The 26,136-nt window shown below is 36.5% G+C and overlaps 1 protein-coding gene across 4 annotated transcripts in view; it reads right to left on the minus strand.

Annotated features, from left to right (window-relative positions):
• RBM41 (RNA binding motif protein 41) overlaps positions 1 to 26,136 on the minus strand; it is a 63,728-nt gene that overhangs the window by 23,896 nt on the left and 13,696 nt on the right. For all 4 annotated transcript variants that reach the window (XM_058536457.1, XM_058536455.1, XM_058536456.1 and 1 more), the window contains one exon: positions 6,318 to 6,721. In XM_058536457.1, the coding sequence (XP_058392440.1) occupies positions 6,318 to 6,721 (404 nt within the window). The remainder of the gene's footprint in view (positions 1 to 6,317; positions 6,722 to 26,136) is intronic.

Below are 26,136 nucleotides of genomic sequence, written 5' to 3' on the forward strand. Positions count from 1 at the left end.
CCACAAAATAGCTTGCTGGAATTTTGTTGGCACTGTGTGGAATCCACAAATCAATTGTGGAAGAACTGACATCTTAACAATATTAAGTCTTCCAATCCATGCACACAGGATATCTCTGAATTTAGTTAGATCTTCTGTAATTTTTCAGCAGGGTTTTACAGTTTTCTGCATATAGATCCTATACATATTTTGTTAGATTTATAACTAAGTATTTCACTATTTTGTGGTGCTACTATAAATAGTGTTGTGTTTTTAATTTCAACTTCAATTGTTCATCTCCTGGTATACAGGAAAGCAATTAATTTTTATATAATAAACCTTGTATCCTCCAACCTTGCTAACCTCACTTAATAGTTCCAGGAGTTGTTTTATGTTGTTGTTGTTGATTGTTTGGGATTTTCTACATAGACATACATGTCATCTGTGAACAAAGATAGTTTTATTTTTTCCTTCCCAATCTGTGTGCTTCTTCTTTCCTTTTTTGTCTTACTGCACTAGCCTACATTTTCAGCCCAATATTGAAAAGAAGTGGGGAGAGGGGACATCCTTGCCTTGTTTCTGATCAAAGGGGAAAGCATCCAGTTTCTCACCATTAAGTATGATGTTAGCTGTAGGGTTTTGTAAATATTCACCAAGTTAAGAATGTTCTCCTCTATTCTTAGTTTGCTGAGCGTTTTTGTCATTAGTAGGTGTTGGATTTGTCAAATGCTTTTTATACATTAATTGAAATAATGATACGATTTTTCTTCTTTAGTCTGTTGATGCCGCGGATTACACTGATTTTCAAATGTGGAACCAGCCTTGGATACCTGGAATAAATCCCATTTGATCATGATATATAATTCTTTTGATACATTGTTGGATTTCATTTCCTAATATTTCGATCAAAATATTTCAACCAAATATTTTGATTTTCCTAATATTTAGGATTTTTACATCAATGCTCATGAGAGATATTGGTCTGTAGTCTTTCTTTATTGTAATTGCTTGATCTGGTTTTGATATTAAGCTAAGGCTGGTCTCATAAAATGAGTCAGAAAGTGTTCACTTTGCTTCTATTTTCCAGAAAAGATTGTAGAGAATGGGTATCATTTTATATGATTCCATTTTCACTCCTTTCTTAGCATATCAATTATACTTTTTATAAATTTTCAGTGGTTGCCTTAGAGTTTGTAATATACATTTACAGCTAATCTAAGTCCACTCTCAAATAATACTACACCACTTCACAGGTAGTGCAGATACCTTACAACAGTTATATACACCAAGTACTAATTCCTCTCTCCTATCCCTTATAACATTTCTGCTATTCATTTCACTTATCCATATGCTATAATTACCTAACTCATTGCTATTATTACTTTGAACAACTTTTAGATCACTTAAAATAAGAAAATAAAAGATATTATTTTACCTTCATGTATTCCTTCTCCTATGCTCTTTCTTTATAGAGATCTGATTTTCTGACCTATATCATTTTCCTTCTCTTTGGAGAATGCTTTTTTACAACATTTCTTGCAAGGCAGGTTTACTGGTGACAAATTTCCTCAGTTTTTGTTTGTCTGATAAAGTTCTTATTTGTCCTTCACTTTTGAAGGATCATTTTGCTGGATATAGAATTCTAGGTAGGTGTTTTTTTTCTTTCAACATTTTAAATATTTCACTCTACTCTCTTCTTGTTTGCATGGTTTCTGACGAGAAATCCAATGTAATTCTTATCTTTGCTCTTCTATAGGTAAAATGTTTTTCTCTGGTTGTTTTCAAGATTTTCTCTGTCTTCAGCTTTCTGTGTTTGAACATGATATGTTTAGGTATATTTTTTTGGTATTTATCCTGCTTGGTGTTCTGTGCTCAGATCCTGGATCTCTGGTCTAGTGTCAGTCACTAATTTTGGAAAATTCTCAGCCATTCTTACTTCAAATATTTCTTCTGCTTCTCTCTCTTTTCTCCTTCTGGTATTCTAATACTGTGTACATTACACCTTTTGAAATTGTCCCATAGTTCTTGGATATTCTGTTCTAGTTTTTTACAGTCTTTTTTCTCTTCAATTCAGTTTTGGAAGTTTCTATTGACATGACTTCAAGTTTATTGATTCTTTCCTTGTTTGTATCCATTCTACTGACGAGCCTATCAAAGGCATCATTTCTGTTAGAGTGTCTTTGATTTGTAGCATCTCTTTCTGATTCTTTCTTAGAGTTTCTATCTCTCTGCTTACATTACACATCTGTTCTTGCATATTGTATACTATTTCTAATAGACTCTTTAGCATATTAATCATAGTTATATTAAATTCCATATAAGTGATCACTCCAAAACCTGTGTCATATCTAAGTTTGGTTCTGTTGCACATTTTGTTTCCTGAGGCTGTGGTTTTTCTTTTAGCATGCCTTATAATTTCTCTTTTGTTGAAAGCCAGATATGATGTATAATGTAATAGGAACTGGGGTAAACAGGCCGTTAGTGTGACATTTTATGTTAATCTGGCCAGGAGTTGGGCTGTGTTTAATGTTTGCTCTAGCTGTAGGTGTCAGAGCTTTCAATTTCCTCTAATGTCCTTGTTTTTTGTCTCCCCTGTTTTCTTTTGGTTTCCCTAAAAACTTCTTAGAGTCTGAGCCTTGCAAGTCTTTCAGCTATAATCCAGTTAACTATACTGAAGCCTGGTTGATGTGGTGGTAAGGTGTAGCATAAGTGGAAAAATTCTTCAATTCTATAATTAAGTCTCCTTCTTTCAGTGTGTCTGTGTCCCCAGCTTGTAACCTTTACAAATGTTTCACAGCTTTTTCTCTCTCTCTCTTAGATGGGATAGAAAGGCTATAGGGGTCTGCAGTTGGATAATTTCCCCTTTCCCACACTGGAGAAGGCTTTGGTAAAGTTGTTTAACTTGCTGGATAGCCCTTTGTTAGGTAGAAGATCTGGATAAATTTCACAATGATTACTTTTCCCTTCCCCATGCCAGGAACAAGAGAATTTTTCTTGGCTCTTCAACTTGAGAACCTAGTGGGGTTCTTGGAGGTAAAAAGTCATGAAATTGTGGTGGTCCCCTTAGACTGTGGCCCCCAGGAGTTTGTCACTCAAACACTAATCTAAACTCTGCCTCCAGCAATTTGTCAAAGTTACCACTTAAGTGTTCCTAGCAGTTTATGGCTCCAGTACTTTCTGCTCTTGATAAGAAGATCTGGGCTGTGATTCTCTGTAACTGCCTGTCTCTCCAGATTTCCGGGTTGCAGTTTGCTCTGTGACTTCAATTCTCTGATGGGTCCATGAAAAGTCATTGATTTTTAGTTTGTTCAGCTGTTTTTCTTGTTGTAAGACAGGAGTGATAATTTCCAAGCACTTTACATGTTGGAGCTGAAACCAGAAGTCTGCAACTAGCTTTTTCCATTCAACATGATGTTTGTGAGTTTCATCCACATTGATACCTATAGCTCTATTTTATTCATTTTCTCTACTGTATAGTATTCTATTTTATGAACATACCATGCTTTATCCATTCTCCTGCTGATGAACACATATATCGTTTATAAACAATGCTACAATGAGCATTCTTATAACATCTCCTAATGTGCATGTGTTAAGAGTTCCTCTAGGATAGATACCGAGGAGTGGGATTGCTGACTTACAGTGTATGAGCATCTTCCATTTTACTAGATAACACCACAATGTTCTTAAAAGTGGTTGTACTCATTTATATTCACCCAAAAGTATGTTAGAGTTCTTATTGCTCCATGTGTTCATCAATACTTGGCATTGTCAGGCCTTTAAATGTATGCCAACATCCTGAGTGTTAAATAGTATGTCATGGTAGTTTTGTTTTGCATTTCTTTGATTACTAATGAGACTTCAGAAGTTAATTGGCCATTCATGTTTTCTCCTCTGTGAATTGCCTGTTCATATCTTCTGGCCATTTTTATTGGGTTGTTTGTGTTTTTCTTATTAATTTGTAGGGAAGGATTTCCTTTAAAATGACCCAACAAACACAAATAGTCAGATAAAATACTGATGATTTGATTGCATTAAAATGAAAGACTTCTGCTTAACAAAAGACTTCAAAAACAATGTTAAAAAGACAAGCCACTCACTGGGAGAATATATTTGCTAAATAAACAGCAAGGGTTTGTATCCAGATTTTTAAAATAATTTCTGTAAATAATATGAAAAACTAAACAATCAAATAATGGGCAAAGAAACAGAACAGGCAACACACAGAAGGTTCCTGAAAGGCTAATAAATGTCTGAATACATGCATAACTTCACCAGAAATCAGGAACATGCAAAGTAAAACAATGAGATACCTTTTAAACATATTAGACTGGCAAAAAATAAAAAGTCTAATAGTACAAAGTCCTGGCAAAGATGTGACAGAGATCTCTGAAACTCTGCTCATGGGGTTGAAGATATATATATATATATGTATATATATATACACCCTGTACACAGTAATTCCACTCCTAGGTATGTAATCTAGAACAGTGATTCTTAAAATGTCACTGTCAGACCAGCAGCATCAGCATCTCCTGGGACTTGTTGGACATGCAAATTCTCAGGCCCTACTCCAGATCTACTGAATAAAAGATTCTGGGGGTGAAACCCAGCAATCTGTGTTTTAATAAGCCTTCCAGTTGATTCTGGTGCACACTAACATTTGAGAATCACTGCGAAAGAGCAATATTTTTCCAACTTTTTTTACTGAGATCTACAGGAAGAGATGCATTTTACATTCTGGCCCACACACATATCTCACTCACTCACTCACACACACACACACACACACACACACACACGCAAAACAAAAGCTTTAAGAAACAGTAACTAGTCTTACGCTATGGAATGCACTTTGATATTTTCTATTCTATTTCATTTCATTAAAAAAAATCACTGGTTGTGACCTACTAATTGTAACCTAAACTTTGAAAAACTGTCTAGAGAAACTCTTGTACATGTGCAACAGGAGATAGGTACACTAATGTTTGTTGCAGAATTGTCTACAATAGCAAAAAATGAAAAGAAAAAATCTTCAGGAGAATGGATAAATGAATTATAGTATATTTCTACAATGGAATGCTATATACTTCCTTATATCATTAGAAATAAATTTCAAAAAATTATGTAGATTGAGTCAAAAAAGCAAGTTGTAGAAGGATATGTAAAGTATGATATCATCTATATAGTTTTAAAATATGTAAAACTATGTTATTTATGAATATATAGATACATAGTAAAAATATAAAGACATTCATGAGAATGATAAACAGCAAATTCAGGATAGTGGTTACCTCTGGAAAGAAGGAAGGGGAATAAAATTGGTGAGGAAGATATGGAAGTCTTCAAGTGTCTCTATAAGGCTTTATGATTTTCTTAATTAGCAAATATGGAGACTATTAAGAATTAATAAAGATGGCTGGCTGGGTACAAAGGTGTTTGCTGTACTATCTCTATAACTTTTTGTATATTAGTAATATTTCACAATAAAAAAATCAAGCTACCCTTGAACTAACAGCAAGTATATATTAGAAATGGAATCACTCAAAGGAAACTGCTTCAATATCCCTCACCTACAATGCCTTTTTTTAAAATTCAGGGACAGCCAGAAGCTAACATTATTTTTTTGGTATTCTTTTTTAAATTAGACAAAAGCAAGTATATGCTTCAGTGGCTTGTGCTGCCTCTTTGTGTGACATGATAATGAAGTTTTCTATACTAGGTGTAACATATACCATGAATGTGAAATAATGACCTGATCAATAAAATAAGGATTATTTACAACTTTACCTAGATATTTGCCTATTTCTCAAGGTTTAGAGGCCTTGTGCTTTCACTTTCTGCTTAGCTACCAGCAACTTAAGTCATATATCATATGAAAGCCAGGTGGAGCATTCTGAAGAGAAAACTCATGGATAACAGTAAACCCTACTCATAACCAAATAGTCAATTATTTATTGACTAATTCCAGAGGCACCATGGCTACCAGATATGGTGGTCCTATGAATACTACTTCATTTATTACTAGCCTAGGACATTAGAGGTTACTTTTCCTTCAATTTGGGGCTTCTAGTAGGTATGGAGTAGAGGCTCATCAAGATTTCTTTGAAATTCTTAGGGTAGCTTAGGACCTTAGAAAAACCACAAAGAACATCATAGGAAATATGCTACTTATATAGTATACAGAGAATGAATAGTCAAGGTCAAGGAAAAACATAATCACTGTGCCTATGTCATGATTCTTTGTTATAATCAGAGCTAATTTAAAAGGATTACTTTAGGTAGAGGTAAATAAAAATAAAAACAACCCATGTTTTTTTTCTTGATTTGACCTATACCTTGTTTGGCTCCCCTGGATTATATGAAGAAAACATAGGAACTTTTCGGATCTCTTCCTCTGACAAACGATTTCTCTGGATCTCATCTTCTGGGACAAATTCTATTGGCTGCGTCAGCTTCTTAGGCCCAGTCCAACACTGCTCAGGTGAATTATCAATAACTTTTGTCACATGGAGACTGAGACCTTTACCCTGTGCTGCCTGTATTCCCTTGTCCTGGAGTAATGACGGGTTCTCAGCTGTGCCACTATCTCCCACTGATGTAGCTGAGACCAGTGAGTGGGAAGCAAAGGGTTCACCTCTCATAAGTTGGAACTCTTCAAGACGTTTTTTCATTATCATCTCTTGGTAAAAACTTTCCAGGTTGTTCATGGGATCACCTTTGTTCTTCTTTTGGGGTTCATCTGGATCAAGACAAAGAGACAGGGAAGTTCTACAAAGCCTACCAATACAACCTTTGACAAATAAATAAAAATTAAATCTTGGATCTCAGATATAGAAACTCTGCTGGGGTAGGTGTTTACAACCTGTGACAAATGACAATAATATATAGCTATGTTATTACAGCACATCTGAAAGAAGGCTGGAACTATGCTGAGGCAAGTGAGGCGCCTGGGGTGCAAAATTTAAGAAGGTGCTCACTCTTGGGGTCATGCAAGTATATACACCTAACTGATAAAGACATTTGAAAAATGTAACCAATATGGCATTATCACACTTCACAAAATTATAATAATTCCTTAGTATCATCTACTACAGAGTTCATATTCAAACGTCCCTGATTAAGTATCTTAAAGATATCTTTTTACACTTGGTTGTTCAATTCAAGATCTAAACAAGCCTTTTGCTGTTATATCTCTTAAGCCTCTTTTATTTTAAAACAGTGTCCCTACTTTCCCACCCCTTCAACCCATTTTCCCCCCATTCCATTGATTTATTAGAGGAACCACATCATTTTTTCATTGAACAAATGAATTTGACTAACTGTTCCTCATGGTATTATTTAACTTGCTCCTCAATCCCCTATTTCTTACAAACTGGTAGTTAAATCTAGAGCTATGATATCTAATACAGTAACCACTGGCCACACGAATCTATTTAAATTAATTTTTTAAATGTCAGTTCCTTGGTTAAACTAGTCACATTTCAAATGCTCAACAGCTACATGTGGCTAGTGGATACCATATTAGGCAGAATAAGGACCATTTACATCACTGTAGAAAGTTGCATTGGATAATGCTGACCTAGAGGTTTGATTAGATTCAGGTTCAATGTTTTAGGCAAGAATCCTCCATAGATAGATGCGAATATCCTATTGCATCATGTCATAAGACACATAATGTTTGGTAGTCCCATTTTTAGTGATGCTGAAATTGATCACTGGATTCAGGTGGTATTAGTCTGATCCCTCCATTATGAAGTTTTCCCATTCACCTTTCACCTAATGGGTTTTGCATCCATTGATGACCATTGCCTAGATCCATTAATTTATTAAGAGTTGTAAAATGGAGTTCCCCTAATTCTATTATTTCTTTTGTATTTATTAACTTTATTATTTCTTTTGTATTTATTATCTGGAATTCTATTATGAACTTACCATCATCAACTATTTGGTTTCCCTACATACAGTTCATATAGGAGAGGAGGATAAATGCTTGATTTTTTTCCCATTATTTACCAACTATGAGAGTAATGAGTTTGTACCTTAGAAATGTCCAATGGTGACCAATGATTATTTTTAGTATAATTGTGAGATCATGTACTTTCATATATTTGATGTGTTTCAATTAAATGTAGTCATTATTCTTTTTAGTCATCAAATTATCTCACTTGGGACCAGTGAGAGTCCCTTCAAATTTGTTCCTGTATTGCCTTCCAGTTTTCTGGCACAGCAAGATGTTCCAAGCTCACTTTGCACATTTCCTGACTTTAACCTGGAATATTTCTCCAAGGACCCCTGGCTCTTTTTAGTGGAAAATAGTATTTAGAAACCACAATGTATTGCTAGGTGTGTTGATAGCTGTTGAGTTATTGTTGCTTCTAGGACTTTTTAGTGAACAAAGCCAGGAGATTTTTTAAAGAGAAAACTAAATCATGAGTTCATACTGGTAATTCCATTTCAAATTTAAAAGTATAAGGCTTTTACGTAAACTCCTTGATTTTAGACTTGTATCTCTTTTCACATATGCTTAAAATATTGGCTCTTAATGATATTAACAAAATTATTTATTACCTTTTTCCTACAATATAGTTAATAGAATTTTGAAACGTCAATAAAATACTAATATGACTATCAACAATAACACTACTGAATACAGTTTTATACTTCTTTGCAGTTACTTTTGTCCTTAAAATATATCTTACTAGGAATGTGCAAATATTGATTTAAAGTCACTTTAAACAATTGTTTTCTCTGTATGGTTATGCTACCAGTCTTATTTACAGTTAGGTTCATTTGCTTCAGCCTGTTTACGAATTTTAGGAATTGACTTTTTCCCTTTTTAATTAAATTTTTAAATTATGCAAAACATTTACATGGGTCTAAAGTGAAAACTGTGTTATACAGTACCTTCACAGAAGTCTCACTTCCATCTCTGTCCCCTTCATACCATTCCTTTCTTTCCCCATAAATAATAATTTTTATTAGGTTTTAGCTTTATGGTTCCATTGTTGCTTTTTTGAAAACATAAGCAAATAGGCACACACACACAAAACACATATATAATTCATTAGATACATCCCTCTCCTACATAAAAGATAACTTACTATAAACACTGTTCGACAACTTACTTTTTTGCACTTAACAATATATCCCAGAGATAACGCCATATAATGTGTAGAGCTCTTCCCCTTCCTTCTTATAGCTGCGTAGTACTCTACTGTGTGGATGTACCATAGTTTATTCAACTACTCCACTACTGATGCACATTGGTGTTGTATCCAGTCTTTTTTTGCTGTTATGAATAATGCTCTAACAAACAGCCTCGTGCATACAGAATTTTGTATTTTTCCAGTATATCTCTGAAATAGATTCCAAGAGGTGGCACTGCTGCGAAAGGTTGAATGTAATTTTTCTATATATTGCTAAATTCCACTCAGTAGGAGTCGTACTATTCTGCATTTTCTCCAGCAAGGTATAAGAATATTTATGGAAGGATTTCTTAAGACCCAAAAAGCACTAACCATTACAGAAAACATTGACAAATTCAACTATATTAAACTTTAAAACTTCTGTTCATCAAAACTATCACAAAGAGATAGAAAAGTCACAAAATGGGAAAAGATATTTGCTGCAAAATAACTGATAAAGAACAGAACCCATTAGGAAAACGGGCAAAAGATTGAAAAGTTACCTCACAAAAGAGGAAATACACATGGCAAACAAATATATGCAAAAGTGCTCAACCATATTAGAATTCAGGGAAATGCTAATTAAGAAGGGAATGAGCTACTAATAAAGAACTGCCATACTGGCAAAAAGTTAAAAAGAATGCCAATAGCACACATCAGTGAGATCATAGAGCGAATGGGACCCTCATACATTGCTGGTAGGAATGCACAGCCACAGCGTAAATCACTATGACATTATCTACTAATGTTGAATATATATTCATAATATGACATATCAATTCCACTCCTACACATATATTCTAGATAATTTGAGCATATGTGCACCAGAATACAATAATATTAATGTTTAGATCAGTGCTATTTATAATAGCCTGAAACTAGCAAAAATATAAATGTCCATCTAAGAAGAATCAATTATAAAACTGTAGTAAGTTTAGAAAATGAAATATTATATTCCAATGAAAGTGAACAACTTTCAGCTACATATGACCAAATGGATGAATATATTAATGTATACACTCAAAAATACTTACTCAGTGACTATTATGATCCAAGTACTATTCTAGGTTCTTGGAATACATCAATAAAGAAAACAAAGATCCCTACCTTCATAGAGCTCAGTGAATTACACTGTCTGTTAGAAGGCTATAAGTGCTACGAAAAAGAAAAAATACAGCAGTGATTGGAAATCACTGGAAAAAATACAGGGTGATGGAAAGTGCTAGGGGGTTGTAGTAGTGGTGGTTGCAATTTTAATGTTGGTCTGGGTAGGTCTCATTGAGAAGGTGACATTTGAGAAAAGACAAAGAATGTGAGGGAATCTATCATGCTGATATCAGTGAGGGGCCCAAGGTGGCACTATGTCTCAAAAGATTTAAAAAAGTCTGAAACTGGAGACCGGCCCAGTGGTGTAGCAGTTAAGTTTGCGCGTTCTGCTTTGGCAGCCCAGGGTTTCCCAGTTCGGATCCTGGGCTCGGACCTACCCACCGCACATTAAGCCGTGCTGAGGTGGTGTCCCACGGAGAAGAGCTACAATTCTACAACTATGTACAGGGGCTTTGGGGAGAAAAAGAAAAAGAGGAAGATTGGCAACAGATGTTAGCACAGGGCCAATCTTCCTCAAAAAAAGCCAAAACAAAACAAAACAAAAACTATCTGCTTTAAAAAAAAAAAAGTCTGAAATCACGCAAAGTATTTCTCTGACCACAACAGAATCACATTAACGATCCACTACGGGAATAAATCTGGGAAAACACAAATATTTGGAAATTAAACAACACATTTCTAAAAACCCATATGCCAAATAACTCACAAAGGAAATTTAAAAAATATTTTGAACTAAATGAAAACCAAAACACAACATACCAAAATTTATGGATGTAGCTAAAACAATGCTCAAAGAGAAATTTGTAGTTTTCAATACCTATATCAGAAAAGAATGGTTTCAAATCTATAACCTGAGCTTCCAACTCAGGAAACTAGAAAAAGAGCAAACTAAACACAAAGCAAGGAGAAGGAAGAAAATAAAGATTAGGGAATAAATCAGTGCAATAGAAAACAGAAAAATAGAGAAAATCAATGAAACCAAAGCTGGTTGTTTGAAAAGTTTAACAAAATGGCAAACCCTTCGCTAGACTGACCAAGAAAATAAGAGAAGGGGCTGGCTCAGCGGCACAACGGTTAAGTGTGCGCACTCTGCTTCGGCGGCCAGGGGTTTGCAGGTTTGGATCCCGGGCGTGCACTGACACGCTGCTTCTCAAGCCATGCCGTGGCGGCGTCCCATATAAGGTGGAGGAAGATAGGCACAGATGTTAGCCCAGGGCCAATTTTCCTCAGCAAAAAGAGGAGGATTGGCATTGGATTTTAGCTCAGGGTTGGTCTTCCTCACAAAAAAAAAAAAAAGAGAGAAAGAGAGAGAAGACAAAAATCACTAAAATCAAGAATTAACGAGGAGACATCTTCACTGACCCTACAGAAATGGAAACAATTATAAGGGAATATTATAAATGACTTTAGGCCAATGATGAATGGACAAATTCATAGAAAAATATAAATTACCAAAGCAGACTCAAGAAGAAAGAGAAAAGCTGAATAAACCTATAATAAGTAAAGAGGTTAAATTAATTATCAATGAACTGCCCACAAAGAAAAGTTCGGGTCCAGATGGCTTCATTGGTGAATTCTACCAAATATTTAAAGAAATAATATCAATCCTGCACAAAAACTTTCAGAAAATAGAGGAGGGAATATTTTCCAACGTATTCTATGATGTCAGTATTACACTGAAACCAAAGCAAAACAAGGACATCACAAGCAAAGAAAACCACAGACCCATATCCCTTATGAACATAGACACAAAAATCCTTAACAAAATATTAGCAAGCCTAATCTAGCAACATATATAAATTATTATACACATATGAGATTTATCCCAGAGATGAAAGACTGGTTTAACATCTAAAAATCAATTAATATAATACATCATATTACTAGATTAAATCTTTAAACCACATGATCTACAGTAGATACAAAAAAGCATTAAACAAAATCTAACACCTATTCATGATTTAAAAAAAAAAAAACCTCAACTAACCAGGAATAGAAGGGAACATCCTCAACCTGCATGTGGTAGGCTGAATGACACCCCAAAGATGTTCACATCCTAATCCCTGGAATCTGTGAAAATGTTACACGGCAAAAGAGACTCTGCAGATGTGATTAAATTACAGAGTTTGAGATGGGGAGATTATCCTGGATTATGCAGGTAGGCCCAATGTAATCACAAGGTTCCTTACAAGAAGGAGGCAGGAGGGTCAGAGACAGAGTAGGAGATCTAATGATGGAAGTAGAGGTTGGAGTAACGTGAGGGAGGAGCCATCAGCAAAGGAACGCAGGAGGATTTTAGAAGCTGGAAAAGGCTCCCCTAGAGAACTCCAGAAGAAATGCAGCCCTGTGCTCAGCTTGATTTTAGGACTTCCCACCTCTAGAACTATAAGAGAAGAAATTTGTGTTGCTTTAAGCCGCTAAGTTTATGGTAATTAAATACAGCACCCATAGAAAAGTAACGTGCTATACTACTAAAGAGCATGTACAAAAAACCTAGAGCTAAGATCACAGTTAATAGTTAAAAACCGAATGTTCTCTCCTCCTAAGACTGGGAACAAGGCAAGGATGTCTGCTCTTACCACTTCCATTCAACATTGTACTAAAGGTTCTAGACAGTGCAAGGAGACAAAAAAAGAAGACATCCAGATTGGAAAGGAAGAAGTAAAACTGTCTTTATTCATAGGCAACATGATTATCTATATAGAAAATCCTAAGGTATCCACAATAAAACTACTAGAACTAATAAAAGTGTTTAGCCATGAAATACAAGATTGATCTATAATAATCAACTGTATTTCTATATACTTGCATGCAACAATCAGAAAATGAAATAAGAAAATTCTATTCACAAGAGCATCAAAACAAATAAAATATTTAGAAATTAATAAAAGTATAATATTTGTAAACTGAAAACTATAAAATATTGCTGAAATAAATTATAGAAGATCTAAATAAAGGAAGAGACATTCCATGTTCATGGGTTAGAATATTCAATATTATTAAAATGATAATTTTTCACAAATTGAATTACAGATTTAACACAATCCTTATCAAATTGCAGCAGCCTTTTCTGCAGAAAAACTGACAAGCTGCTTCTAAAATTTACACGGAAATACAAAGGACCTAGAATAACCAAAGCAATTTTGAAAAAGAGGAATAAAGTTGGAGGAGTTACACTATCCAATTTCAAAACTTACTATAAAAGTAAAGAGATTCAGAGCATAAGGACAGGCATATAGATCAATGGAACCAAAATGAGTGTCCAAAAATAAACCCTTACATTTATGGTCAACTGATCTTTCCACAAAGGTGCCAAGACAATTCCATGGGAAAGGAATGGTCTTTACAATAAATAGTGTTGGGACAACTGGATATCCATATACAAAAATATGAACTTGGACCCTTTATCTCAGACACAAAAATTAACTCAAAATGGATAACAGATCTAATTGTAAGAGTTGAAACTACACATTTTCTATAAGAAAACATAGGAGAATATCTTTCTGACCTCGAATTCAGCAAAGATTTCTTAGATATGATACCAAAAGTACAAGTCACAAAGGAACAAATTGATAAACTGAACTTCATTAAAATTAAAAACTTTTGGGGCTGGCCCCATGGCTTAGCGGTTAAGTGCGCGCGCTCTGCTGCTGGCGGCCCAGGTTCGGATCCCGGCCGTGCACCGAGGCACTGCTTCTCCGGCCATGCTGAGGCCGCGTCCCACATACAGCAACTAGAAGGATGTGCAACTATGGCGTACAACTATCTACTGGGGCTTTGGGGGAAAAATAAATAAATAAAAAATTAAAAAAAAAAAATTAAAAACTTTTGCGTATCAAAAGACACCATTAAGAAAATAAAAAGACAAGCTACAGACCAGAAGAAATAGTTGCAAATCATATATCTTATAAAGGGCTTGTATTCAGAATACATAAAGAACTATTACCCCTCAATACTAAGAAAACAAACAACCCAATCAAAAAATGGGTAAAATACTTGAATAGACATTTCATCAAAGAAGATATATGAATGGCTAACACACACATGAAAAAGTATTAAAGATTACTTGTCCTTATAGAAATTCAAATTAAAACCACGATGAGATATCAGTACACACCCACTACAATGGCTATAATGAAAAAATAGGCAATAACAAGTGTTGACAAAGATGCAGAGAAATAGGAACGCTCATACAACACTGATGAGAAAGTACAATGGTGCAACCATACTGGAAAACAGTTTGGCAGTTCCTTAAAAGGTTATACATAGTTACCATATGACCCAGAAATTCCATTTACTCAAGAGAAATGAAAACACATTCACACAAAAACTTGGAAATGAATGTACATAGCATTATTCATGATAGCCAAAAAGTGGAAACGGTCCAAATGCCATCAAGTGGTAAATGGATAAACAAAATGTGTTAGGGTCCGGCCCAGTGGCGCAAGCGGTTAAGTGCGTGCCCTCCGCTGCGGCGGCCCGGGGTTCGCCAGTTTGGATCCTGGGTACTGACGCACTGCTTGGGAAGCCATGTTGTGGCAGCATCCCATATAAAGTGGAGGAAGATGGGCACGGATGTTAGCCCAGGGCCAGTCTTCCTCAGCAAAAAAAAAAAAAAAACAAAAAAACCCAAAATGTGTTATATCTATACAACGGAAAACTATTTAGTAATAAAAAGGAGTAAACTTCTGGTACACGCTACAACATAAACAAACTTCAAAAACATCACGCTACCTGAAAGAAGCCAGATTACAAAGATCACATATTATAAGATTTCATGTATATGAAATGTCTAGAAACAATAAATTTATACAGACAGAAGGCTTGGGGTAGACATGGGAGTGATTTACTGCAAATAGGCTCAAGGGAATTTCGCAGAGTGACGGAAAAGTCCTAAAACTGGATTGCAGTCATGACTGCACAATTCAATAAATTTACTAAAAATCATCTAATTGAATACTTACAACAGGTGAATTTTTTTTTATTTTTTTAATTTATTTCCCCCCCAAAGCCCCCGTAGATAGTTGTATGTCATAGTTGCACATCCTTCTAGTTGCTGTATGTGGGACACGGCCTCAGCATGGCCAGAGAAGCGGTGTGTCGGTGCGCGCCCGGGATCCGAACCCGGGCAGCCAGCAGTGGAGCGCGCGCATTTAACCGCTAAGCCATGGGGTCGGCCCAACAGGTGAATTTTATCATATGTAAATTATATACTTCAAGAAAGCTGTTTAAAAATTAAGGGAAGAAAACTATTCATTCTCACAAAATGTCAGAAGGAATAGAAAAGAGAAAAAATATACTGAAAGACATTAAAGAATAAATGAATGAAAAGATATATCAAATTCCCATTTGAAGATTTGAAGATTCATATTATAAATATGTCAACTGTTCTCGATTTAAATACTTGATGGAATCTCAACAAAAATTACATAAAAGAGAGAGTGTGTGTGTGTGTGTGCATGCGTGTGTCTGTATGTGCGTGTGTGCATGTGTAACTTGTCAAGCTGATTCTAAAATTTCCATAGAAAAGCAAAGGGCCAAAAGTAGACAAAACACTTTTTTGTGTGTGTGTGAGGAAGATCAGCCCTGAGCTAACATCCATGCCAATCCTCTTTTTGCTGAGGAAGACTGGCCCTGGGCTAACATCTGTGCCCATCTTCCTCTACTTTATATGGGACGCCACCACAGCATGGCCTGACAAGCGGTGCCTCAGTGTGCGCCCGGGATCTGAACCTGGGCCGCCAGTAGCGGAGCGCGTGCACTTAACCTCTATGCCACGGGGCTGACCCTGTAGACAAAACATTTTTGAAGAAGCAGAACAAAGTGGAAGGAATTGTTCTTTTGTAACAGATAGCAAGACACTGAAAAGCTAAACTGTATGATATTAATTTTGTAATAGCCAAAAAGAGCAAAGAACAAAAGAGAGAACCTAGAAAAACACCCATGTATACATGAACACCTGATATATGACAGAACTAGCAATACAATAACAATGCAGGGACAACATTTTCAATATATGGTGTTGGGATAGAGGGTTATCCATATGAAAAAAAAGAAACTGGAATTCTACTTCATACCATACACATAAATCAATTCCAGGTGGATTAAAGACTTAAATGTGAAAGGCAACAAACATAAAGCTTTTAGAATAAAGAACAATATCTTCCTCAGGTCATATAGGGAAGGATTCATTAATAAAAGCACAAAAATGACTAAGTAGAAAGGAAAAATTAATACATTTTATTACATAAAAATGAAGAACTTTTATCCATCCAAAGACACCATAAAGGTGTTAAAATGATAAGACACAGAATGGGAACAGATGTTTTCAACACATATAACCAACAAAGAGCAATTATCCACGATAATAAAGAACTTGTACAAATTTATAAGCAATGCACATAAGATTAGGGAAGAAATTTGGAGATAGAATATTCAGGACATATAACCACCACTTTCCTAGCTCCCTCTTCTCTGTAGCAGTACTGAAGGTGAGCAGTAATCACTGAGATCTGCCATATCCCAGGGCTTTGGGGCTGAGTTATTGCTTTGATACATGCCTAAAATGACCTTTGAACCAAGAATGCATCTGGACACAGATACAAACAGATGGAAAGACATTCAGGCAGGAAATAGACATTTCTACATTTGCTAAATGGGCAAAAGAATTGAATAGCTATTTCATGAAGGAGGCTAACCAAATGGTCAATAAATGTGTTAAGATGGTTTCCAACCTCCTTAGATATTAATAAAATGAAACTAAAACCACAATGAAACCAACAAACAATATACAACTAGACTCCTCAAAAATACCAATGTCCTGAAAGATACACACACACGCGCGCGCGCACACACACACACACACACACACACACAGGAGAACTGTTCTAAAGCAAGCTAAATGCAATGTGTGATCCTTGATTGTATCCTGGATTTAAAATTGAGAAATCTAATTACAACTGTGTATTAGGTAACATTAGTATAACAATGTTAAGCATCTTAAGAGTGATCATAATACTGTGATTATATAGGAGAACGTCCATGTTCTTAGGAGATAGATGACGAAGCATTTAGGAGTAAAAACTCAATGTCTGAAACTTACTTTCAAATAGTTTAGCAATAAATAAACTACAGACACACACACACACATTCTTGTGTCGAGGAAGAGAACAGGTAAAGAAAATGTGGAAAAATGCCAACAGCTGATAAATGTAGGTGAAGCATGTGGGTGTACTATTCTTTCAATTTTCCTCCATGTTTGAAATTTTTCAAAAGAGAAGGTTGAGGAAAATAACACTTTACTAAAGACTCAAAAAATAAAAAGTAATATAAATGAATGTTAATTATTAAGAAAGGGGAAAAAGAATACAATGAAATATAAGTAAATACCCATCAGATTGGAGTCTGACAATACCTAGTGTGGACAAGGATATAGAGGACCCTGCACCTTCAAACATGGCTGGTGGGATTTTAACTTGGAACAATCCCTTCACAAGAGTTAACATTTATTAAAGTTGAAGATGTGCGAACTCTTCACCCTTTAACTCCACTCCTAGGTATACGCTCTGAGAAACTCCTGCACATGTGTCCCAGGATACATGCACAAGAATGATCACGGTAGCAGAACTGATGCTTATAGCCCCCCAAATGGAAACAACTTACATGTCCAACTATAGTAGAATGGATAAGTAAATGTTGGTATGTTCACATAAAGGAATACTATACTGCAATGAAAAAGAATGAACTATGGCTACACATTGCAATATGGATGAATCTCACAAATACAATGTTAAGTAGAAAAGGAAGATCCAGTAAAATACATACAGTACAATTTATTGATATGACATTTAAAAACAGGCAAAACTAAACACCGTCTAGTGCCATATGTATAGGAGGTAAAAATATAAAGAAAAGCAAAGAAATTATTATCACAAGTCAGGACAGTGGTTATATCTGGTGGGCAGGGTGCTGGGATTTCTGGTGGGCATACAGGGACTTTCAGAGTATTGGCAATATTTTATTTCTTGATCTGACTGAACATGTGTGTTAAATACTCTTTGGCATGATCCCTTTCATTATAAAAATTATTGTTTTTAAAAAAGCGAATAAGAGGTTAGGAAGTAGAAATAAGTGAGTGTACTGGGTTGAACAGGATCCCCCCAAAATTCATGGCCACCTGGAATCTCACAACGTAAACTTATTTGGAAATAGAGTATTTGCAGATATAATTAGTTAAGATGAGGTCATACTGGACTACAGTGGGCCCTAAATCCAATGACTGGTATCCTTTTAAGAAGGCCATGTGAAGACACAGGGACACAGACACATAGGGAGAATGTCATGTGATGACAGAAGCAGAGATGAGAGTGATGCATCTACAAGCCAAGGATTGCCAGCAACCACTAGAAGCTAGGAGAGAGGCATGGAACAGATTCTCCCTTGGAGCCTCCAGAAGGAACCAACCTTGCCAACACCTTGATTTGAACTTCTAGCCTCCAGAACTGTGAGAGAATAAATTTCTGTTGTTTTAAGCCATCCAGTTTGTGGGACTTGGTTACGGCAGTCCTAGGAAACGAAGGCAGATTTTGTATTGGGAAATGGGGTGCTGCTGTAACAAATACCTAAAAATGTGGAAGTGGCTTTGGATTTAGTAATGTGTAGAGGCTGCAGAATTTCTGAGGTGCTTGATAGAAAAAAGTTGGTTGCCTTGAAGAGACTGTTGGTAGAAATACGGATGTTAATAGCAGTTCCGGTGAATGTTCAGAAGGAAGTAAAAAGGACAGTAGAGAAAGCTTCTATCATCTTACAGAACACATATATCATGAAGAACAGAATGTTGCTAGAGACAAGTGCTTCTGGGGGGGCTGGCCCAGTGGCACAAGTGGTTAGGTGCGTGTGCTCCACTGCGGTGGCCTGGGGTTCGCTGGTTCGGATCTCAGGCGCGCACCAACACACCGCTCGTCAAGCCATGCTGTGGCGGCGTCCCACATAAAGTGGAGGAAGATGGGCACGGATGTTAGCCCAGGGCTGGTCTTCCTCGGCAAAAAAGAGGAGGATTGGCAGATGTTAGCGCAGGGCCGATCTTCCTCACCAGAAAAAAAAAAAGAGAAAAAGTGCTTCTGGGGAGGCCTTAGAAGGAAACGATGAACATAATATTGGATGCTGGAAGAAAGGTAATCTTTGTCATAAAGTGGCAGAAACTTGGTTGAATTGAGTTCTGCTGTTGGGTGGAAAGTATAACTTATAAGTGACGAACTTGGATATCTAGCTGAAGAGATTTCCAAGCAAAGTGTGGAAGATGCAGCCTGGTTTCTCTTTGATGCTTATAATAAAACGAGAGAAGAGAGAGATAAATTGAGGAAGGATCTCTCAAAAAAGGGACCAGCACTTGATGATCTAGAGAATTCTCAGCCTATCCAGACAGTGTGCTCTGGAAACAGGGCCAATGATGTGGCTGGACAAACTTTCACTGAAGAAATTAGGTGTGTGACTCATGGCTCCAACCATCTCAGCAGAAACCAAGAATAGAGGAGGGGTCATCCAGAAAGGATCTGTGGAACTCTCATATTTAATGGTGTGGATCTCCTGACATGCACGAGAGACTGACAAGGTTTTTGAGAATTTTATACTAGCAGAAACAATGCCAGCCTGGTGTGAAAGTGACAGAGACAGGAAAAAATGAAGCAAGGATGACTCTGAGGGCAAAGCCACAAATTCAAAAGCCAGAGAGGGTGGGGCTGTCTCCGAGGGCCCAGAGAATGAGGCCACCCCTGGGGACCAGAGGACAGAGCAAAGAGCCCAGAGTATTAATCTCTGGCCTTGAGACCTAATGGATTTTGCCCTGCTGGGCTGCTAACTTGCTTTATACCAGTAATCCATTTATTCCTTCCTTTTTGCCCTTTCAGAATGGGAATGCCTATTCTACGCCTGTCTCACCATTGCATTTTGGAAGAAGATAACTTGTCTAGTTTCACAGGTTTCTGGACAGAGAGGAATTTTGGCTAGGATGGAATACACTCAGAGCCACACCTGATTTAGACGATTTAGATAATGAGGCTTGAGACTTTTTGAGTTGATATTTAAATGAGATTTGGGACTTAGACTTGATGTTGGAATAGGTTAAGACTCTTGGGGATGTTGTGATGGGATAAATGTATTTTGCATGTGAGACAGATATGAATTTTTGGAGGCCAGAGGGCAGATTGTACTGGGTTGAATAGCGTACCCTCAAAATTCATGTCCGTCCAGAGCCTCAGAATGTGACTTTATTTGGAAATAGGGTCTTTGCAGATGTAATTAGTTAAGATGAGGTCATATTGGATTAGGGTAGGCCCTAAATCCAATGACTAGCATCCTTACAAGAAGGCCAAATGAAGACACAGACACACAGGAAGACTGTCATGGGATGACGAAGGCAGAGACTGGAATGAGGCATCTACAACACCAAGGAATGCTGGCAACCACCAGAAGCTAGAAGAGATAAGGAAGAATCCTCTTCTAGACCCTTCAGAAAGAGCATGGCCCAGTCAACATCTTGATTTCAGACTTCTTGCCACCATGAGAGGATAAATTTCTGTTGTTCTAAGCCACTAGATTTGTAGTAACTTGTTTAAATAATACAGTGATTATAGAAAACTCTTGCAAGAAATTTTGTTGTAGAGAGAAGGAAAAACTATTGATACACAAAATATGAATGAATCTCAAAAACATGCTGAGTTAAAAAAGCCTCACACAAAGAATACAGTGTATGGTTTCAGTTATCCGAAGTTCTAACAGGCAAAACTAATCTATAGCGGAAAAAAATCAAAACACTATTTGCCTCTGGGAGGGTGAGGAGGAAATTACTGAGAAGTATGATGGGACTTTTTGGAATGATGGTAATCTTCTATGTGTTAATAGGCGTTAGGTTACACAGATGCAGTGTTGTGCTGGAGATGATCCAATGACTGTGTGCATCTATTGCCAACTCCATGTTCAGTGATAACACACTGGTAGCTCAAAATTGGCCATGGTGGGGGTATGTACATCATGGAAACTGGCAAACCATACAAATCAGAGCCTTTTTTTTTTTTTCTGGCGAGCTAGTTGTTAAACATTTACCAACACATCACTACAAAGATGTACACATTGGTCAAAAGTCAGCAAATGAACACTTAAGATTTGTGCATTTCATTGCATGCAAAATTTACATCAAAAGAAAAAATACAAATATTTAATTCTAGCTAATGATATGCACACTGAAGTATTTAGGGGGACGTGTATTTACATTGGCAATTTATTTTAAACACATCAATAAAGTAAAATGGAATGATAGATATATATATAGAGAGATACATATGTGATAAAGTAAAATATTAATGGTAGAATCTAGTTGGTGATATAGTAAGTGTGATAAAATTCTTTCAACTTTTCAGTGTGTTTGAAAATTTTCATTAAAGATTGGGGAAAAATCTTTTCCAATTTGCACATCAAAACATAAACATTTGTACTTTATCCTATCTTTTTTAGGGCTTCAATTTTTATATTTCATTGTTTAAACCAACTGCTACTTATTATGGTATATAGTGAAGGGAGAGAATCTAAAAGTATTGTTTGCTCAAGTAGCCAAACAATTGAAGGACATTTTTTGTTGTTACCATTTTTTTTAAAGATAGTTCATGGTAGGAGTAGGTACCCCATGGAAATTGGCAAATGGTACAAATCATGTTAAAATTCTGAAAGGAGAAAAGCAATACTAGGGATAACTGATTGAGGTCCCCAGGGAGATAAGAGGGGTAGGATCCGGCATAAAGGTGTAAAGTTTAACCATAGGCAGGAAGGACATCCCCAGCACTGAGTTGAGAAGGAAGAAAATGACAGTTAGGATGCAGAAGTTAGCAGAGAGTCAGGCAGAAAGTGGATGAAGGTTCTTGCTGATGGCAGTGTTTCCTTTGAAATAGGAAGAAAGACTATCCGCTAAAAATAATGAAACAGTAGGACAGGAAAGAGTAATAAAGATCTAAAATAGTATTAATAAGGAATGAAATAGAGAGCTGACCAAGTACTAGGAGAGAGATTGCTGAACAAGAAAGAAGGCTCTAGACAATACCAGAGATGAGGAACTTGCAGAGGCACTAATCAACAAAGTTAACACGATTTTTCTTTAGTAGGGCTCAAAAGCTATCATGCACAAATAAAGAAGGCAATTAGTTGGATCGATTCAGGGTTGAGGTTTTGGTGGGTGGGTATGATACACAGACAAGGAAGCAAGGAGAATGATTCATTGGCAAGAACATGGGTAAATAATGGATGACTGAGTCTAAGCGAGATGTGGAAGGAATAGGAGACAGGGAGGGATGACAGATTGGGAGAAAATAAAAAGGTCAAGGAATTGGAGATTTCGACAGGATTGAAGAGATGGTATAATGGGTGTAAGAAAGTTGTGAGAGCCAAAAGGATAAGACAAAAGTTGTGGTCAGAGAGTAATATAATAGAGTTTAAGATTTCAGAGGAAGTATATTTCTAGACAAAATATATGTTGTTTTCCCACTGATTTAAGGTTAGAAAATGGGATATGTATTACTCTCCCAAAAAGTTTATTTGAAGATATAGTAAAATCACACTTAATAAACCAAAAAATCTTCAAATTATATATACAAATGCCACGATCAAGAGTATAGACTTTCGTGTAAGAACAGACCTAGATTTAAGCCCTAGCATGGCCATTTATTAACTGACCTTGAGAAAGTCACTTATCCCCCTCAGAAGCTCTATTCTGTTACCTGTAAAATGGGTGTAATACTGACACTATCTTGCAGAGCTATTGTAAGGTTTAAATGAGTTAGCGTGCAAAACGCTTCGCACAAGGTAAGCCCTCAAAAATTATTAGCTATCAGGAATTCCGTTTCCAGGTAAGATGAAATAAGCACACTTCATCCTGCCTCTCCCACTGAATACAATTATAAAACCTAGAGAGAACGCATGGAGCATTTGAAGACTGTGAAAAGTACATAGTAGCAGACAGAACAGGTAAGAAGCCCAGAATTTAAAATAATAAAGAACCCATGCCCAGATGCAGCATAATCAAATTGCTGAAAAGTAAACAGAAAGAGTAAAGAGAGTAGCAAAATAAAGAGAAAGAATTTAAAACTCTTACATTTATGATCAATTGATTTTCCACAAAAGTGCCAAGACAATTTCATTGGGAAAGGACAGCTTTTTCAACTAAAGCTACCAGGATAATTGGATATCCATATGCAAAGTGATTAATTTAACCCTAACCTTACACCATCCATGTAATTCAGAAATTAATTCAAAATGGTTCATGGACCTAAATGTATGAGCTAAAACTATAAATCTTCTAGAAGAATATACATAAGAAAATCTTTGTCACCTTGGGTTAGAAAGAAATCTTAGTTACAAGACCAAAAGCAGAAGTCATAAAAAAAATTAGTAACTTAGACTTTGTCAAAATCACAAACTATCAAGCTTCAGAAGATGCCGTTAAGAGAGGTAACATCAGTGAAAAGGGCAAAGACCTCTTAAAATTCTCCCCTCCATGAAAGTAATGAGAACACTGGCAAAACTGTCAGAATCAACTTTTTCAGAACTCTAGAAATTAACCAAAGGCTTACAGCAATCTGGGGGACATTTATTCAAGAAAAATAGCTGAGTCTCAGTAAGAATAATAAGTTTTGTGGCATTTTAACTTACCCTTTTCTCATTATTTTCTCCCAGGTCTGTGGTAACCTTGAAAACCAACAACCCAAAATCACAGTGAAAACTAGCAGCCTGGCAGCCACTGGAAAGGGAAGAATGGGGCTGGAGCACCTTCAAAGCACCATTCTCAGAGAACTGTCATTACTTGACCTGTCTAGTGGTTCCCTGAAAGATCCCACAAGCCGCACTCTCTTTATCTGACCTGACTCAAAGCTCACCCAGTGCTAACAGCCTTTTTCCCCAGAACTTTTGTCAAAAATAGAGGCAGTTGTTGAATTTTGCCCCTGCTTGAGGTGGTGGAGTTGACGCAAATAACAGGTTAACCAAAAAGCTTAGAAGGAAATCTTGGGGAATAAAATGTCTTTAGGGGTCTCTGAAAAGCTCCAACATTTTTCTAGAAGGCCACACACGTGCATAGGGCTGTCCACATGGCCAGAGCTTTGTGCACGCTCAGGAAAGACCTGAAAAGGCCCTAAGCTCTCCCCTCAACTAATCTTGAGTCTGCGCTAGTGAAGTGAAGGCTGCGATGGAGTTGTAAACTGCCTGGCTGACTGCTGAAGACGCGCTCAGTTTGCACGCGAAATCCCCCAGTACTGAGAATCCCTTAGTACCGGGAAAAGTACTAGTTCTAGACATAATTAAAACAATGGGTTAAGTTAAAGAAAACTATATAATTCCATTTATAAGAAATGTCCAGAATAGGCAAATCCATAGGGACAGATAATAGATTAGTTGCTGCCTGGGTTGGGAGTGGAAATAGGGACGGAGAGCCATCTCTGGGGTGATGGAAATGTTCTAAAACTAGATTGTGGTGATGGTTGGCCAATTCTAAATTTACTATAAATCACTGAATTGTACATTTAAAATGAGTGAGTTTTATAGTACAAAAATGATAACTTAATAATGAAGTGAAAAAAAATGACCCAACTACATTCTATAAGAATCTCATTTTTTTAAAAAAACATGAAACTCACTTTCAAATATAATAATATAGACAGGATAAAACTAAAATGGAAAGAAAGTAATTCTGGAATGTTGGAGTGAGGACCTCTGAAAATCTGCTCCTCCATAAAAGCAAAAAGAACACTGGCAAAAATTGTCAAAATCAAACTTTGGTAAGTCTGGAAATTAAGTAAAGGCTTGCAAAAATATGAGGAACAGTTATTCGAGAAAAACAGCTGAGTCTCAGTAAGGATAATAAGATTTGTTGCATTTCAACTTTCCGTAATCCCATTTCCCTCTCTTCAGCTTTGCAGTAGCCTTGAAAACCAACAATTTCACAACTATGGTAGTTATAAAAAACAGCAGCCTAAGTGACACTGGAGGAAGCAGAGCAGTTCTGCAGCTCCCCAAAAGCCCCATCCTCAGAGAACTGTAGCAGTTTGACCTGCCTAGCAACTCAACGAAAAGTTACATTCCGAGGGCTTGTCTTTGACTCGGTACATATCTCACTCTGTGGGAACAGCCCATCTCTAGGGCGTTTGTCAAAACCAATAAGTGGGGATTGCTTAACACTGTAGCTGCTTGAGATGACATTACCAGTTGGGGCTAACAACTGGTAACACTGACAAAAAAACTTAAAAGGAAACATAAGGAATAAGCATGACACTTCCTGATTTCAAAACATACTACAAAGCTACAGCAATTACAACAGTATGGTACTGGAATAAAAACAGACATATAGACCAGTGGAAAAGAACAGAGAGCCCAGAAATAAACCCACACTTACATGGTCAACCGATCTTCAACAAGAATGCCAGGAATACAAAAAGGGGATAGTTCCTATGATTAATGGTGCTGGAAAAACTGGATAGCCACATGCAAAAGAATGAAATTGGACCCTTATCTTACCCCATTCACAAAAATCAATTAACAATGGATTAAAGACTTAAAAATAAGATTTGAAACTCTAAAACTCCTAGAAGAAAACAAAGAGGAAAAGCCTCTTGACATTGGTCTTGGCAATGATTTCTTGGCTATAACTCCAAAAGCAAAAATAGATAAATGGGACTACATCAAACTAAAAAGCTTCTGCATATCAAAAGAAACAATTAATAGCGTGAAAAGAATGAAACTACAGAACGGGAGAAAATATTTGCAAACTGTATATCTGATAAGGGGTTAATATCCAAAACATAGAGAACTCCAACTCAATGGCATAAAA

Source organism: Diceros bicornis, chromosome X (assembly GCF_020826845.1).
Source record: "Diceros bicornis minor isolate mBicDic1 chromosome X, mDicBic1.mat.cur, whole genome shotgun sequence".
Lineage (NCBI taxonomy): Eukaryota > Metazoa > Chordata > Mammalia > Perissodactyla > Rhinocerotidae > Diceros > Diceros bicornis.